This window comes from Anolis sagrei, chromosome X (genome assembly GCF_037176765.1).
Source record: "Anolis sagrei isolate rAnoSag1 chromosome X, rAnoSag1.mat, whole genome shotgun sequence".
NCBI classification, from domain to species: Eukaryota; Metazoa; Chordata; class Lepidosauria; order Squamata; family Dactyloidae; genus Anolis; species Anolis sagrei.
In genome coordinates, this window is record NC_090034.1 from 22,574,730 (window position 1) to 22,590,780 (window position 16,051).

At 46.8% G+C, this 16,051-nt stretch overlaps 2 protein-coding genes across 2 annotated transcripts; one reads left to right on the plus strand and one right to left on the minus strand.

Moving 5' to 3' along the window:
• Window positions 1-3,319: 3,319 nt before the first annotated feature.
• On the plus strand, window positions 3,320-12,596 carry LOC132781889 (SUMO-conjugating enzyme UBC9). The gene is made up of 7 exons (XM_060786420.2): window positions 3,320-3,522; window positions 3,869-3,947; window positions 6,647-6,730; window positions 7,495-7,567; window positions 8,721-8,830; window positions 10,950-11,029; window positions 11,943-12,596. The coding sequence occupies exons 2-7, from the start codon at window positions 3,882-3,884 to the stop codon at window positions 12,004-12,006; spliced, it is 477 nt and encodes a 158-aa protein (XP_060642403.1). The 5' UTR covers window positions 3,320-3,522; window positions 3,869-3,881; the 3' UTR covers window positions 12,007-12,596.
• Window positions 12,597-12,954: 358 nt separating this feature from the next.
• TSR3 (TSR3 ribosome maturation factor) lies at window positions 12,955-16,016 on the minus strand. The gene is made up of 6 exons (XM_060786419.2): window positions 15,934-16,016; window positions 15,570-15,822; window positions 13,994-14,187; window positions 13,690-13,863; window positions 13,516-13,579; window positions 12,955-13,439 (listed from the first exon to the last, which is right to left on the minus strand). Exons 1-6 carry the CDS (start codon window positions 16,010-16,012, stop codon window positions 13,286-13,288), a joined length of 918 nt encoding a protein of 305 aa, XP_060642402.2. The 5' UTR covers window positions 16,013-16,016; the 3' UTR covers window positions 12,955-13,285.
• Window positions 16,017-16,051: the final 35 nt, after the last annotated feature.

The following is a 16,051-nucleotide window of genomic DNA, read 5'->3' on the forward strand; positions in this document are numbered from 1 at the left end:
ATATTGCAATATAGCAGATAGTACAATATATACTAATATTGTGCTATGCTAATATAATATATTGTATATACATATAATATTGAAATATAATAAAATATTAAATTCAATATAATATATAATAATATTGCAATATAAAAATACATTAATTATACTACTGATAATATATAATACTGTTTTATTATTGTATATTTTAAGTTGTATTGTAATGGTTTTAATTGTGAGGCACTCTGAGTCTCTATATGAAGAGATCAAGCGGGATATAAAGCTGCCTATGTTGTAAAGCCGCCTTGAGTCACCTTCAGGTTCAAGAAAGGCAGGGCAGAAATATTGTAAATAAAGAAATATAAATATACTATACAATATCATGGTATATATAATACTAATAGTAATATATAATACTGATATTGTCTTCTTAGGCGATCCCTCGTTGTCCAAGTAGGATAGTCTTCCAAGGTCAGCGTACTGGTGGGTCCCTAGGTGACTGTGGAACCCTATTCTTGATCTGCATCTTCTCCTGCAGTGAGGGCATTGGTTTCCAGGTGGAAGGCGGTCTCAGTCGGGATTGGCTTGATGCACCTTCCTCTTGGCATGTTTCTTTCTTTCGCCCTCCATTCGTGCCTCTTCAAATTCTACAGCACTGCTGGTCACAGCTGACCTCCAGCTGGAGCGCTCAAGGGCCAAGGTTTCCCAGTTCTCAGTGTCTATGCTAGAGTCTTTAAAGTTGGCTTTGAGCACATCTTTAAATCTCTTTTTCTGCCCTCCAACATTGCGTTTTCTGTTCTTGAGTTTGGAGTAGAGCAACTGCTTTGGGAGACAGTGGTCGGGGATCCAGTCAACGTGGCCGGTCCAGTGGAGTTGATGGCGGAGGACCATCGCTTCAATGCTGGTGGTCTTTGCTTCTTCCAGCACACTGACATTTGTCCACTTGTCTTCCCAATAATAATAATAATAATAATAAACAACTTTATACCCCGCCACCATCTCCCCAATGGGAACTCGGGGTGGCTAACATGAGGCCAAGCCCTTTTAAAAATACAATACAACACAGTAAAATACAGAATACAAAAATCAAAATGCCTCAGAAAATAAATTACAATAACAAAATTAAATAATAAAGCAAATTCACCCAATATAAAATCGAACAAGATGGGCAGGCCAAATAGACAAGATAAAAGGCTAAAACCCGGGAGAGATAGGAATAGAAAATATGTAATTGATATGAGCCCAAGAGATTTGCAGGATTTTCCGGAGGCAGCGTTGATATTGTACTATGCTAATAATATAATATATTGTATGTATATATATCTTGTATTTTCAAAGGCTTTCATGGCTGGAATCGCTGGGTTGTTGTAGGTTTCTCCTTCGTGGTGTCTGTTGAAACAAGATGCTGCCACCACCTATCAACACAGCGCTCATATGAGGCAAAATGGAAGTGCTTTGCTGCGTTTACACGCCAGCATGGTGTGCAACCTCTGCAGGCCCCTACTTCACTCCTTCTTCGGTTCCTTGCGAGGTTGGCAGACAAGGGCCTGGTGCTTTCTTCGATAAAGTGCTATCTTGCTACACTCTCAGCATATTGCCGTAGGGAAGGCGGCTCCTCATGGTTTCAGGACCCTCTTGTTCAACTTTTCCTTAGAGGGTACAGGAATCTCCGACCACCAGTCTCCCCTCCACCTCCCTCTTGGCAGCTTGACCTTGTGTTGTCGGCATTGATGAAGCCATCTTTTGAACCTATGGCTACGGCTGATCTTTCTCACTTTTCATGGAAAATTGCTTTTTTGGTGGCAGTCACCTCGGCTCGCAGATCCAGTGAGTTGTGTGCACTTCATGTCGATGAGCCCTATCTCTGGTTTCATAGGGACAAGGTGGTTCTCAGAACCGACATCGCCTTCCTCCCTAAGGTCGCTTCGGCGTATCATTTGGCTCAAGACATTGTGCTTCCAGCATTTTTTCAAGCTCCGCAAACAGAGCTTGAGCGGGCACTTCATCTTCTCGATGTCTGCAGAGCACTCTCCTACTTTCATAGGACGAAGGACTTCAGGCAGTCTCTTAGGCTTTTTGTGAAATACTGCAGTGACACCAAACGTCTGCCTGTTTCCCCCCAATGCCTCTCGGCATGGGTGGTCTCTACCATTAGACTTGCCTATCAGATGGCAGGCAAAGATCCGCCTATGCATCTGAGGGACCACTCCACGAGAGCAGTCGTTACACTGGCAGCTTATCTTTGTGGAGTTCCATTGGACGACATCTGTCGGGCGGCGATCTGGACCACTCCGTTAACATTCACCACCCATTATAAGATGGACGTCCAGTTGAGGAGGCATGCCGCATTTGGCAGAGCAGTTCTCTTCTGGGCAGTGGCATGACGCCCACCATCCAAGGTTTGTGGCTTGCTAGTTGTATTACATGTGCTTACTTCAACAGACACCACAAAGGAGAAATGATGGTTGCTTACAGTGGTGGGGAACTACACCTACAGCCCCTTATCTGGCTTATATGCCTCATGGGGAAGAGGGATGGGGCGGCAGCCACAAGCTTGTCAGCTTGTCAGAGTTTTCCAGTGATTGCTGCACAGGTTCATCAACTATCACATGTGCTAATTTCCCATCATCACACGAAGAAATATGGTTACAGGTAAGCAACCATCATTTTTTTGGGCTATATGGCCATGTTCTAGAGGCATTATCTCCTGACATTTCACCTGCATCTATGGCAAGCATCCTCAGAGGTAGTGTGGGCAGGCCCATAGCCAGGATTTTGTTTCGGGGGGGGGGGGGGGGGCTGAGTCCGAGTGAAAGAGGGTCTACCCTAGCAAACCTTTTGTATCGTTGCCCCAATACCCCCATGCATATGGGATATATTGAGCATGGTGATCAGATCATGATAATAAACATAACAGTTTAAATAATGCACCAGTAAGGCCTTTTCACAAACCACCATGAGAATTTCGGGGGGGGGGCTGAAGCCCCCCCCCCCCCCCCCCCCAGCTACATGCCTGAGTGTGGGTATATATATCTCTCTTGTAAGCCGCTCTGAGTCCCCTTCGTGGTGAGAAGGACGGCATGTAAATGTCGTAAATAAAAGAATTCGGATCGCTCTAGGACCCAACGGCTGCCCTGCCTGCTTGCCCCGCCCCTTCCCTTTGGGCGCGCGGAGGGGGACGTCCCGCTGGCTGCCTCGAGAGAAAAAAACCCTCATCCGGGTCCTGGGAGCGCCATTTTCCCCTCCCCTCGGTCTCCGTAGCAACCACTTTCCGTCCCGCCCCCATGCGTTTTTATTGGCGGGCTCAATCAAGGGGCGTGGCTGAGGAGCACGCACCGCGCAGGCGTAGTCGGGCGGACGGGTCGCGCCGAGGGACCTTCCGCTTCCTGCGAGGGGGAAAAAAAAAGTCCAGGATCGTCGAGACAAAAGGGGAGGGGAGGAGAAAGCGAGCGGGGAACATCCGGGTCACTCGCCGCCGCCGTTGCTGCTGCCTGAATCCGGGACACGCGCCGGTGCCGTCGCTGCTGCTGCTGCTTCGCGGTGAGGCCTCCCCGGAAAGGAGGGAAGAGGGAAACGGGGGGAGGAAGGAGAAGAGGCGCTCCCTATATCCCCCCCCCCCTCTCTCTCTCTCTTTGGACCGAAGGCCTGGAAGGAGGAAAAGGAGGGAGGGAGGGAGGGAGGCCAGGCCCCGGCAAGGTCAGGCCCCCTTGCGGCCTTTGCAGGAAGAGCAGGAAAGGGTAGCGAGGAACCCCTTCGCCCCCTCAATTTTTTGGCTCCTCGAGGGCCCCGTCGCCTCAGGGAAGCGGGGAGGGAGGGAGGGAGGGGGGCTTTCCCCCTCGTTGGCTCCGCCCCCTCCGCTGACTCCGCCCCTCCTGCTTCTCTCCAGAGGGACGCGCAGGATGTCCGGGATCGCGCTCAGCCGCCTGGCGCAGGAGAGGAAGGCCTGGAGGAAGGACCACCCCTTCGTAAGTGCTCCCACGCGCATCCAGGGGTAGAAAGCAGCAGGGAGGCCCGGCTCCGGGACCCAGGCCGGGAGGCTGCTAGGAATGGTGGGAGTTGAAGTCCAAAACACCCAGAGGGCCAAAGTTTGCCTATGCCTGTTCTACACAGTTACAACCCAATTGAACACATTTCCCCAGCACACAGCGCAAAAGCAAAACACCATCCCTCCACATTCTAATCACGATGGCACATCACCGCATAACCACGGTGTTCACTATAGTTGCTGCTCTAGCAGTCTCGCAGTCTGTTTGTCCTTGTCTTTGTCACCCTGTGGTGCTTGCCAGGTGGCAATCGTTCAAAAAATGAATATGCTAGGTGAGATGGATCCCCCAAAATGCTTTGAGCTTTCTTAAGGCTGCGAGACCTGTAAAATTCCTCCAGAGAGGGGAGCAATTAGGCAGGCAATGATTGGTGACCCTTTGGAGCGCCTTCTTGTCTGCCACTGTGCAGTTACCAAAACAGTGGTTCCCAACCTTTTTTTGACCAGGGACCACCCTCCCCAACATTAGTACCCATATAATAATAATAATGATAAAGAGGGGAGAAAGAGGGCAACCCATGATGCTTTGTGCAGAATTATTATTTATTGATTTAAAACATTTATATTCCGCCCTTCTCACCCCAAAGGGGACTCAGGGTAGAGCCCAGCATATACACAGCAGACATTCAATGCCGGGACACAAACTCACATACAATACATAAACATTAAAAAACATTTATCAAAATATTAAAAGGCATTATTTAAAACCATCCTAGCCATCCACATCAAATCCAATTGGCCCTGTTATCTTTCCCACTGCCGCTTCATTGCCCTGTCCTGAAAACTTGGTCCCACAGCCAAGTTTTTACCATCCTTCTAAAGGACAGGAGAGAGGGGGCTGACCTGATCTCACCAGGAAGGGACTTCCATAGCCAGGGAGCAATAACCGAGAAGGTCCTGTCTCTCGTCCCCACCAATCGTGCCTGTGACAATGGCGGGACGGAAAGCAGGGCCTCCCCGGAGGACCTTAATCTCCGTGATGGTTCATAGGGGGAGATGCGTTCGGACAGGTAATTTGGGCCAGTGACCCTTTGGAGCGCCTTCCTGTCTGCCACTGTGCAGTTACCAAAACAGTGGTTCCCAACCTTTTTTTGACCAGGGACCACCCCCCCCCCAACATTAGTACCAATACAATAATAATGATAATAACTTTATTTTTATACCCCGCCAACCATTTCCCCAAGGGGACTTGGGGCGACTTACAAGGGACAAGCCCAAAACTTACAATAAAACACAACAGATTAAAAACATCAATATGAAAATATAGAAACAATCACAAATTGTAAACAACATCAAGCAGTATGGCTGAGATAAAGATCATAGCAGAGGTACAGGCTTACTGAGCACAATACATTCTGAAGGGAGTGCAAGGAAAGTGCAACAATCCAGTAGACAGGGCTGGAAATACTGTCATCAAAAATGTTGAGGTAGACAATGAGAGCCAATGTAAAATACCAAAAGGGTTATGAATTATTTTTGGTCAACTTTAAATTTGGTTTGGTTATTTGGGGTGCTGATTCAGAAAACTGCATTGGATAGACCATATCAGCTCTAGTTCCTGATACAGAACATATGCAACCGATGATTCTCTGTGCAGTAGTGGTGACTCTTTGGAGCGCCTTCCTATCTGCCACTGTGGAGCGACCAAAGCATATACAGATGCAGTATGTTAAAGCACTCTATGTCAGGGGCCCTCAAACTTTTTAAACAGAGGGCCAGGTCCCAGTCCCTCAAACTGTTGGAGGGCCAGATTGTAATTTGAAAAAAGCATGAATGAATTCCTTTGCACACTGCATGTATTTTATTTGTAGTGCAAAAAACACTTAAAAACAATAGAATAATTAAAATGATCAATTTCAACAAATATAAATTTATTAGTATTTCTGTGGGAAGTGTGGGCCTGCTTTTCATAGAGTCATAGAATCATAGAGTTAGAAGAGACCTCATGGGCCATACATTCCAACCCCCTGCCAAGAAGCAGGAAAATTGCATTCAAAGCACCCCCAACAGATGGCCATCCAGCTGTTGGGGGTTTAAAAGCTTCCTAAAAAGGAGCCTCCACCACAGATGTTCAGATGGAATCTCCTTTCCTTTAGTTTGAAGCCATTGTTCCGCATCCTAGTCTATCTTTCAAGTAGTTTCAGACTTAGGTTGACCCTAAGTGAGGGCCGGGTAAATGAACTTGGGAGGGCCGTATCCAGTCCCTGGGCCTTAGTTTGCGGACCTCTACTCTCCATAGCACAGTGGGAGAAAGTCACCAGCAGCTTTCTATTCAGTTGTTGGTTTTTTTAAAGTACAGTCTCTGCTAGGCCCTCTTCACCAATGCTGCCCTATGAATGCTGCCCCAGGTCAGGTCCTCCCAGGAACCTGAATCTGGCCACCCGCTCCACTTCGCCCCCATTCATGAAAGGGCTGGGTTTCTAGTCTGCTCTTCCTGTAGTCCACTATTTGCTCTTTGGTCTTATTGATGTGAAGAACCAGCATATTGTTCCTGCCCCTCAAGAACAGCCAGTCCACCTCATCCTGATAGGATTCTCCAGTCAAAGTGGAAAGGCTTAATTTACAGAATAAAGGGGAAAGATAAATATTCTCCAGTGCTTTTATTCCCTTTGTCTCCTGCAGGGCTTTGTGGCCGTCCCCACCAAGAACCCTGACGGTACCATGAACCTCATGAACTGGGAGTGCGCCATCCCAGGGAAGAAAGGGGTAAGCGACCTGGGCCTGCTCTCTGTACACCCACAGAAGACGGCCCTGTTGTTGTTGTTATTGTTACCGTATTTACTCGAGTTTCATTCACCATCAAATCTAATGCACACCTCCATTTTCACAACCCTGAAGCAAAAATTTTTTTTGCTGTTATTACTGTTGTTTTATTGTGTTTTTTTTAACATTTGTACTTACCTGAGGCATTGAATGCTTGCCTTTTTGGGTGTGTAAACCACCCTGAGTCGGTGGTCTAGAAATAAAGTTTTATTACAATACTATTATTATTATTAATTTATTGTAATATGCCCATTACAGTTGCTGTCGGCTTAGAATTCCTTAATAAAAACAATTGTGTCGTAATGCCACTTTAACTGCCTTGGTTCAACGCTACAGAGCCTTTTCTGCCAAAGAGTGCAGAATCCTCACCAAACTACAAACCCCAGAGTTGCATAGTATTGAGTTATGGCAATTAAATTATAGGTGACATCTTGCAAATAGAAACTCCAGGTGCGCCTGAAGCATCTTCTCCTTTTGCTTTGGCTTGGCATTAAGATTACCATATTGTGCGAATCTAATGTACACCCCTAATGCAATTTTAGCCCTAAAAGGTGAGCGTTAGACTCAAGTAAATACAGTATTATGCTGCTCCTGCAGAAGCCAGAGGGGCCTCCTGAGGCTTGCAGTGCTGCTGCAGGAAGAGGCTGCCTTTGGGCCCCAGTGTGCCTTCCACATGGTGACTCGCGCCTCCTGTGCTTTCCTTGCAGACACCATGGGAAGGAGGCTTGTTCAAGCTGCGGATGCTCTTCAAGGACGACTATCCCTCCTCCCCGCCAAAATGTGAGTCCAATGGCAGTGAAGGCCTGGGCGGAAGGTGCCTCTGCTGGACTTTTGAGGCCTAAATATTCTGATGCATTTCTCTCCCCTCTTTCTCCCCTTAAAGGGTTTTTCATCTCCAAAGTATGAAGGGGAGGGGTGCATTAAGAAAGGCCTGGGCTGGTTTTCCATTTCTTTCTTTGGTTCATTAGGAAAAACGCAGTTGGTTCCCACCAATTTATAGAAGTGGAAGAGTCCACATGGGCCATCTAGTCCAATCCCCTGCCATGCAGGAAAAGCACAATCAAATTACCTCCAACAGATGGCCATCCAGCCTCTATTTAAAAGCCTCCAAGGAAGGAGCCTACACCAGACTCGGAGGCAGAGGGTTAAAGACAGGACATTCTTAATGTTCAGGTGGAATCTCCTTTCCTGTCATTTGAACCCCATTGAGTCCTACTCTCCAGGGCAGTGGAAAACAAGCCTGCTCTCTCTTCCTTATGACATCCTTTAACATATTTCTATGTGGCTCTGCACGGCTGCGATTAAAATTCGGTGGATGATTATTGAGGGTTAAAAGACCTAAGCTTCTCCTCTGGAATATAAATGGGAAATCAGATATAGACTGATATTTATAGTGTTGGATATTCCCCCCCTCCCCGGTGCCTTCCCCACTACCTCTCTTTAGACTGTGTTCGGATGATCTTGTGGGTTGAGTTAGGTTTTAATAACTACTTGTATTGGTTTTTAGCTTAGATTTTAAAATTTGTTGAAGTTTGAAGTATATAACCCTTTGGGTTTGATGTGAATGTAAGGGACTGGGTCCTCCTGTTATGATCTGGTCATTGACCGTAATAAACTGTACTTACTTACTTACTACATGGCTCTCATGTCTCCTCTTAATCTGAGGCTAAATAGACCTGCTTTTTAAGATGCTCCTCATAGGGATTCATGGTCTCCAGACCTTTGATCATTTTAGTTGCTCTCCTCTAGACACCTTCCAGCTTTCCAATATCTTTTTAAAACTGTGGTGCCCAGAATTGGACACAGTAATTCTTTTGCTAGCAGATTTGTTTTGTTTGGTTTTTTTTTTTAATTTGCGTGATGCACAAGCCATTTCTCTTCAGAGGATGCCTTGCGCGTGTGCCATGTCTTGACTGAGGCTTGTCTTCTGCAGGCAAATTTGAGCCGCCTTTATTCCACCCGAATGTCTACCCTTCAGGCACCGTGTGTCTGTCCATCCTAGAAGAGGATAAGGACTGGAGGCCTGCCATCACAATTAAACAGGTAGGCACCTCTCTGTCATTGTTAGGCCTGAGGCTCTGCAACCACGGATCCATTGCTTTGGCCGGATATGGGAAGGCTCTGCAGGCTGGGTTTTAATTGGCATTTTACCTGTGTGTATGTTTTATGCTTTATCTCATTGTTTATACCACGTTGTATCCCACCTCAAACTACAAGGAGAGGTGAGTAGTAAGGAAATTATTATTGTTGTTTATTATTTTTATTTTATCTTACTATATTTATTATTACCCAAGTCTAATGCACCCCGCAATTTTCAAAACCCTAAAACAAAAAAAGTATTTGCTGCCTATAGTGCACAATTGCAAAAAGTCTACTCTTGTAATTTATGCAGAAAAGGTGCGCATTACATTTGCTGCCTGCCTAAGATTCCTTCTTCAAAAACAAAAGTGTTAGAGCACCAAAGTTTCCAGCAAAGAAAAAGGAATCCTTAGGTGTGTCTATGCTGTAAAATGAATCCAATTTAATTGGCTTGGTTCAATGCTATGGAATCACGAGGGCAGTAGTTTTACAAGGTCTTAGGCCTTCTGCGACAAATAGTGTTGATGCTTTGTCAAACTACACATCCCAGGATTGCATAGCAGTGAGCCATGGCAATTGAATTAGACATGGAGTCCCTCAAATAGGAGCTCCAGGTGCAACTCCTGAAACATCTTCCCCTTTGGCTTTGGCTCATCACTATGATTGTAAGATGGAAATCTAATTCACACCCTAATTTTGATGACATCATTTCACCAAAAGTGATCATTAGACCCGAGTAAGTAGGGTATTATTACTACTATTATTTAATATTATATTATATTTTACTATAGTTTATTATTACTGTTGTTATTATTATTGGGAAGGTTGCTCTATGGGCACCTGCAAGTCCCTCTGAACTGGACCTTTTGCCCAACTGTTTCTTCGGATGCCTCAAACATCAGATCAGAGGAAACAGCTTGATAACAAAGAAATATTTTGCGAAATAAAAACGGAAAAGGAGAAAAAAAGACCTTGAAGCCTACCTGGTTCTAATTTTCATATGGGCTTTGATGGACAGGAACCACCTCAGGTGCTCACCGCAGTCCTTTGGAAACTTTGGGTGAAGGTCATGATTTGGGCCTTTCTTGATTGTATCCTACTCCCTCAATTGGGTAATGTTTTTTATATTTGAGCATTCATTCATGATCACTCTGGTGCATCCATAAAAGCTCATGCAAAAATAAAAACCAGATAGGCTTGACCCAGGAGTTGGGAATGGTTTTCCAATGGCCCAGCATTGTCTTGGGCCTTGGCCACATTGACTGTGTTTTGTTGTCTGGGCATTTTCATTGGATGGAGACCCTCTGGCAAAAACTGGACCTGTCTTCCCTTTTCCAACTGTAAACCCAGAGTCCATGAATGGTAGTCTTATTAAGAGGTTGCTGAATTTTTGCAAGTCAACTGCACCCAGAATCACCTGGCAAAAGCATTGTGGAAGATTTGTAATAGCTGTCCCTTTTAGTGCCTGCTTTGAGAAGTGACTGAGAAATCAGGTATTTTGGTATTTCACCTCAGATTGTTGTCAGGGCATTGCTTGAGCCCAAGATTCTTTAATTTTGGAGCAAAAGTGTGCAGGATTTTGTCGCAGCTGTCCAGCTATTTACAGAACGCAGAGCTTTGGCAGAGCAGCCTCGCAGAGCAAAGGGGAAAGGGACCCAGATGTCCTGATTGGAATAGCAGAGTTCTACGGGTTTGATATAAATTTTGGATTTGTAATCTCAGGTTTTAACTTGACACACTTTTATTTCTTTAAGGCAGCAAAGCAAATAAGATTAAATAGAAGGACATCATACTTTAGTCCTTTGCAGTAAACAAAGAATTAAAATGATGACTGGCATCCTGTTAGTGATGTACCTTGGTATAAATGTAATTTAATGCTATTGTAAGTCTCCTTTGTGTGACTTTTGGGGAGACCCTGGCACAGATCAAGCAAGGGGCAGGAAGGGTCACCTCTTGTTTTGAAGGGGAGGTCATGGTTCTGTGCCTGGCTTCCAGGGAAACCTTCTGTGCCGCTCCTCCAGTGCAGGATCGTGGCCATTTCTGGTGGCCCCAGCTGACGCCTCCTTTCTTTCTGTGCCCCTAGATCTTGTTAGGCATCCAAGAGCTTCTAAATGAACCAAATATCCAAGACCCAGCTCAAGCAGAGGCTTACACAATCTACTGGTGAGTATCCTCTCAGACCAGGCCTTCCCTGAATGGTCTTCCTCTGGGCCAAAGCAGACCTGGAACAATAGCCTCATCTGCTCTTCTGTCAAATGTTATAAGAATTATAAGTAGTTGAATGTTTGTAGTTTGGAGAATTGAGAGATGAAAGGAGAGCCACTTTCACAGATGCAAAGGGGGTGTTGGAGCGAGGTTTCCAAGATAAGTCCCAGGGAGAACCGAGGGCTGTTGGTCCCTAACTCAGGGTCACCCAATCCCTGGATTTCCTTGGAGAGTTATCTAGGCAGTGTCTGCCTTTGCCTGCCTCTGAGGCTGAGAGAGTGGCATCTGCCCAAGAGCACCCAGTGCCTTTGCGCTGCCATGTAGAAGTTCATAGAGCGCATTGACACAGTGGTAGAGCATTGACCTTTCAAAACACCTGTATCAAGTCTGTCCCTTGGCCCTCCAAGATGTTTGATGCTCAATGTCTGGTGCTCTTGTAGTGAAGGAAAGGGTACATTCAGGGCTCTGAATAGGTCAGAAGGGGCTGTTCTGTAGCCTCTCATGTGCTGTTTGGACTTTCCCCACTGAATAACAGCAGGGCATCGGCAGTGGGGCTGTGGCCATTTTTGTACTCCTCTCATAAGATCCGCAGAGCTGTTTGGGACTGATTCCCTTCTTTCTCTGATGGCCTTAAGATAATTTTAAAACTATGATGACATGGAGGTCTCTGGGATTCAGCTCTTCCCTCCTTAGAGCATTTCAGATTTTGTCAACTGCCTTAAGGCCTTTGGAGGAGCGAGAATCTTCCCCCCTCCTTTCTCTGAAGCAAAACAGTTTTGAAATGAAGCTAGTCTCCATTTCCGGTCTGGCAGACCTTCCTTGTTGCCGCTCTGGCTTTTGGAAGCCAAGTCACCCTTCTCTCTTTGTGCAGCCAAAACAGAGTGGAATACGAAAAGAGGGTCCGAGCACAAGCCAAGAAGTTTGCACCGTCATAAGCTCCCATCGCCGTCATCACCCAGCATCTTTCAAGGAAGGGATTAATTGGCAAGAACTTGTTTACAAAACTTTTGCAAATCTAATGTCGCTATGTACCACCATTAATAGTCACTTAGGGGAGGGGGTTGTCTGTGTGCCATTTTCCATATCTGCCACTTGTATACAGTTCTAAATTTGCTGAATTGCCCCCCCCCCCCCTTTTTCATACAGGGTCTCTTCCTTCAGTCTTTTGTATTTTTGATTGTTATGTAAAACTTGCTTTTATTTTAATATTGATGTCAGTATTTCAACTGCTGTAAAACTATAAACTTTTATACTTCTATAAATTCACTAGTATCTCTAGTTTCTTTGCTCTCTGATGCAGGCATGCGTTGAAACTGTCTAGAAGACTATTTTGCCTCGACTTGGCTGTAAGAATGAAATAAGCCCTCCGCCCCCTTTTTGTCTTTTACCAGTAATAAATTAGGTTGTTGTTGCTTAAAAGCCTCAGATCCAAAGTCAGCCAGCATCTTGATTCTGCATCACTTCCTTTGTGTTTATGGCGTTTTGTCTGTGTTGCTGTTTAGAGTAAATAAACTGTTTCTATAAAGCCTGTTGTCTCCTTTTCTCCCTTTTGCAATGTAATAACCCGTCTGCCATTGCACTCTGTTCAAAAGAAATTCCGAGTCTCTTTTTAGAGACAAAAAGCAGGGTATAAATGATAATGTAAAAAAGAATAACACATTACGATTAGCGAAAGGAGAATTGAAAGACCTTTTTGATTGAAACCACCCAACGTTCCAAGACTGTGGTTGAGCCATTAAATAAAACACATGACTAAAATCAGAATAATGTAGAAAAGAATTGACAGCACTGTATATTTGTAATGCAATGTAAGTGATTGAAGGGTTGGAGTATAGATCTGGGAATAGATGATGCGATAAGATAAACGTATTAGGTTGTAAATGTTTTGAGATTTTAAAATATTTAATATTTAAATAAATTCATATTAAAATAATAATAAAAACAAGCACAAACGATTATTTTTACAGTTTACGTTAGGCAGTTCATATTGTACAAACTTGACATTTTTATAATATTTTCAAAGGAATATATAAAACTGTTCTGAATGAAGGTGTTTGTAAATGGCTTTAACTTCTCCAGACAAGGTAGGTACTATAGAAGTTTCACCAGGGTTGTGACCAGTACACTGTCAAAGAGGAAGAATGGTTGAAACCCACGCCCTTTTCGGGCACCCAAGCTATTTGGTATCCCTGAATGGCGAAGAGTTCTTTCTTTTTAAATGTCTTCTGCTGCTCCTCCAGTTGCAGCTTGTGGCCCATCTGCCATCCTGGGAAGGGCCCCAGGTGCATCCAGCTCCTCTTGACTGCTGCTGCTCTTTCCGTCCTCATCTCCTGATGTTTCCTCTGCTGAACTGTCATCTTGAATCGCTCTACAATCAGATCAAGATTAATTCATCCTCAGCACTGCTCTAGAAGACACTGAAAGGGGAAGTTTAGAGGACTTACTTTGAGACGCCGATGGGCCTGTTGGGATTAGCAAACTCCTTTCCAGAGTCAACGTCAAAGGGATCTGAAAGCAAAGAATCCAGGGCTGTGAGGTGAAGCCTTTCCGGGCTGAAGGAGCAAGATGTAGAAGCAGCCATGTGTAGAGGTAAGAAAAGAAGCTGCAGGTGCCCTCACCTATGTCGTCTTCCTCCTTTTCTTGCGCATGGAGCAGGAACTCCCTCTCCACTGCCAGCACCTCCTCTTCCCCAGCGCACGCTGCATATCTCTCCAGGAGGTCTTTGTTGAGGTCCAGGAAGACGGGCCCCCACTTAAATTGCTTCAGGAGCTCCATGGCAAGTTCCGGGAACCCTGGAACGGAAGGAGGGGAGGCTGGTGGCTTGTTCTAAGCAACACAGTTCTAGGCTGCCAGACCAGCACTCCTGCCATTTTCCACAGCGGGAATCCCCCCCCCCCTTTCCTTTGTAGGGCCAGGACTCACCCACAACGACAAGAGTAGCAGCCAAAGCCTCTGCACAGGACAGCCTCCAGGGCCGGCCATAGTTGACGGGGTTGGCGGCCACCAAGTAGGGCAGCAGCCGCAGGCAGCCCCCCTTCATCTTGGTGAAGGGAGTCTCCTCCAGCTTGGCCCAGGAGCAATCGATCACAGCTGCCCCGCCCTGTGCCACCATCGGCCTGCAAAGAGAGGGAGGGAGAGGCAGTGATGATGAGGCCCAAGGCTCTCCCACAAGAGAGGAGGGCAGAGCAAGCAGCAGTCCTCAAGGGACCTGGCTCTCCTCTTTGCCCACAAGCCATGCTTTCCTTGCACTCCCCAAAAATGCGGAGAGAGCTTTGGGAAGCAAAGCCGGAAATGTACAATTGAGAAGCAAGAACATCCTGAGGAGGAGCTCCAAGGCCAATCCCTTTGGCTCCTTTTGAAGCAGAAGCCTTGTTGAGAGAGCAGATCCCCGGAACAGAAGTGAATGGGAACTGTTTCCTTCCTAAGGTTCTCCTGGCCCTGCCCTGAAGACTGCCCAACCACCAATTCCTTTCAGATTCCCAAGGGCCAGGCTGTATCGCTCAATGCCATGCAGCAAGCCTCATGATGGCAGTCCAAATTGGAACCTGGGTCCATTTGGTCTAGCTGTACGACAGATGCGACGACCATTATATCCAAACCTCCTGTCAAAGCATGTATGCATTAAAATGTTCCCTTTCATAAATGCTGGCTCATATCATGTCCATCCCAAATATAGTTCTGTCTTCATGACACACTTTTCCTTGTCTTGAATGAAGGCTCTATCTCATTGGTTGCCCCCTTCTGAGCTCCCCCACAGACACACACTTCTCCATTTACTTATCTCACCCAGGGTTTTATCAATCTTATTCTGTGCATTTGGACCGCCCACCGTGCTTTTATTTCATTTCTTCATCACATTATTTTGCATCTGTTTATTTCATTTTCTGTTATTTTCTGTATTTTATTATTGACGTCATTTGCTGTTTGTATTTTATTTTGTTGTACTGTAATTCTGGGCTTGGCTTCATGTTAGCCGCCCTGAGTCCCCTTTGGGGAGATGGTGACGGGGTATCAATAAAGATGATGATGATGATTAATTCCTTACTTCTCTCTGTCATTCCCTCTTTCTTCTTTGCTTGCTTGCTTCCTTCCGCTCCCCTCACTTGTCATGCAGACAAGCTTCTCTTCCCTCCCTCTTTCCTTCACATTTTCTTCCCTCCTTCCTTTCTGCTCTCCTTCCATCCTTCCCTTTCCTCCCTTCTTTTCTCCTTGCCCCCTCTCCTTCCTTCTTTCTCCCTCTCCTTCCTTGGTTCCTCTCCCCTCACTTGTCATGCATACAAGCTGGCCTTCCTCTTTCCTTCATATTTCCCTCCTTCCTTTCCGCTCTCCTTCCATCCTTCTCTTTCCTCCCTTCTTTCCTCCTGGCCCTCTCTCCTTCCTTCCTTCCTTCCTTCTCCCTCCCCTTCCTCTGTTTATCTCCCTTCTCTTGTGAGGCATACATGCTGGCCTTCCTTCCCTCCCTTCCCTCCCTCTCGCTTTGCCCCGCTCCTTTCCCGACCTGTCTGCGGGGGAGAGGCGCCGGTGGGCGGCGGGGCTGAGGACGAGGCCCGGGAAGCGCTTTCCGACCCGCAGCGCCCGCACCAGGCCCTTCCTGGCCAGCCTCCGCCCCGTGCAGCGCCGCGGGTCGCACTGGCCCAGCTCCCAGAGGCCTAGTGGCGGAGGGCGAGGCCCGACCCCGGAGGCCGAGGCCGAGGCCGCCCCTCCCTCCGCTGGCTGCAGCAGCTCCTCCTCCTCCTCCTCCTCCAGGGCCCCTGCGGGAGAGACAGAGAGGGCGGCGGGCCCGTGTCAGGCAGGCCCGGTCTTCTTCCCCCTCCTCCTCCCCCCCCCCCGCTCTCCCCGCCCCTCCCCCTTCCTCCCCAGACCTGCCAGCGCCGCAGCGAAGCTCTCCAGGGCCGGCCCCCCGCCTCCTCTTCGGCCCCGCGGACGCCGCTTCCGGCCCATCTCGGCCTCTCCTGCCACTCTCCCCGCGCTCCCTCGCCT

Bases quoted from the DNA above. Each gene is read 5' to 3' on its own strand.
- LOC132781889 (XM_060786420.2), top strand. From the start codon at position 3,882: ATGTCCGGGATCGCGCTCAGCCGCCTGGCGCAGGAGAGGAAGGCCTGG. The intron at 3,948-6,646 runs GTAAGTGCTCCC...TGTCTCCTGCAG, and splicing joins GGAGGAAGGACCACCCCTTC to GGCTTTGTGGCCGTCCCCAC. The intron at 8,831-10,949 runs GTAGGCACCTCT...CTGTGCCCCTAG, and splicing joins CTGCCATCACAATTAAACAG to ATCTTGTTAGGCATCCAAGA.
- TSR3 (XM_060786419.2), bottom strand. From the start codon at position 16,012: ATGGGCCGGAAGCGGCGTCCGCGGGGCCGAAGAGGAGGCGGGGGGCCG. The intron at 14,188-15,569 runs GTCGGGAAAGGA...CTCTCTTTGCAG, and splicing joins CGCCTCTCCCCCGCAGACAG to GCCGATGGTGGCACAGGGCG. The intron at 13,440-13,515 runs GTAAGTCCTCTA...ATCTGATTGTAG, and splicing joins AGGCCCATCGGCGTCTCAAA to AGCGATTCAAGATGACAGTT.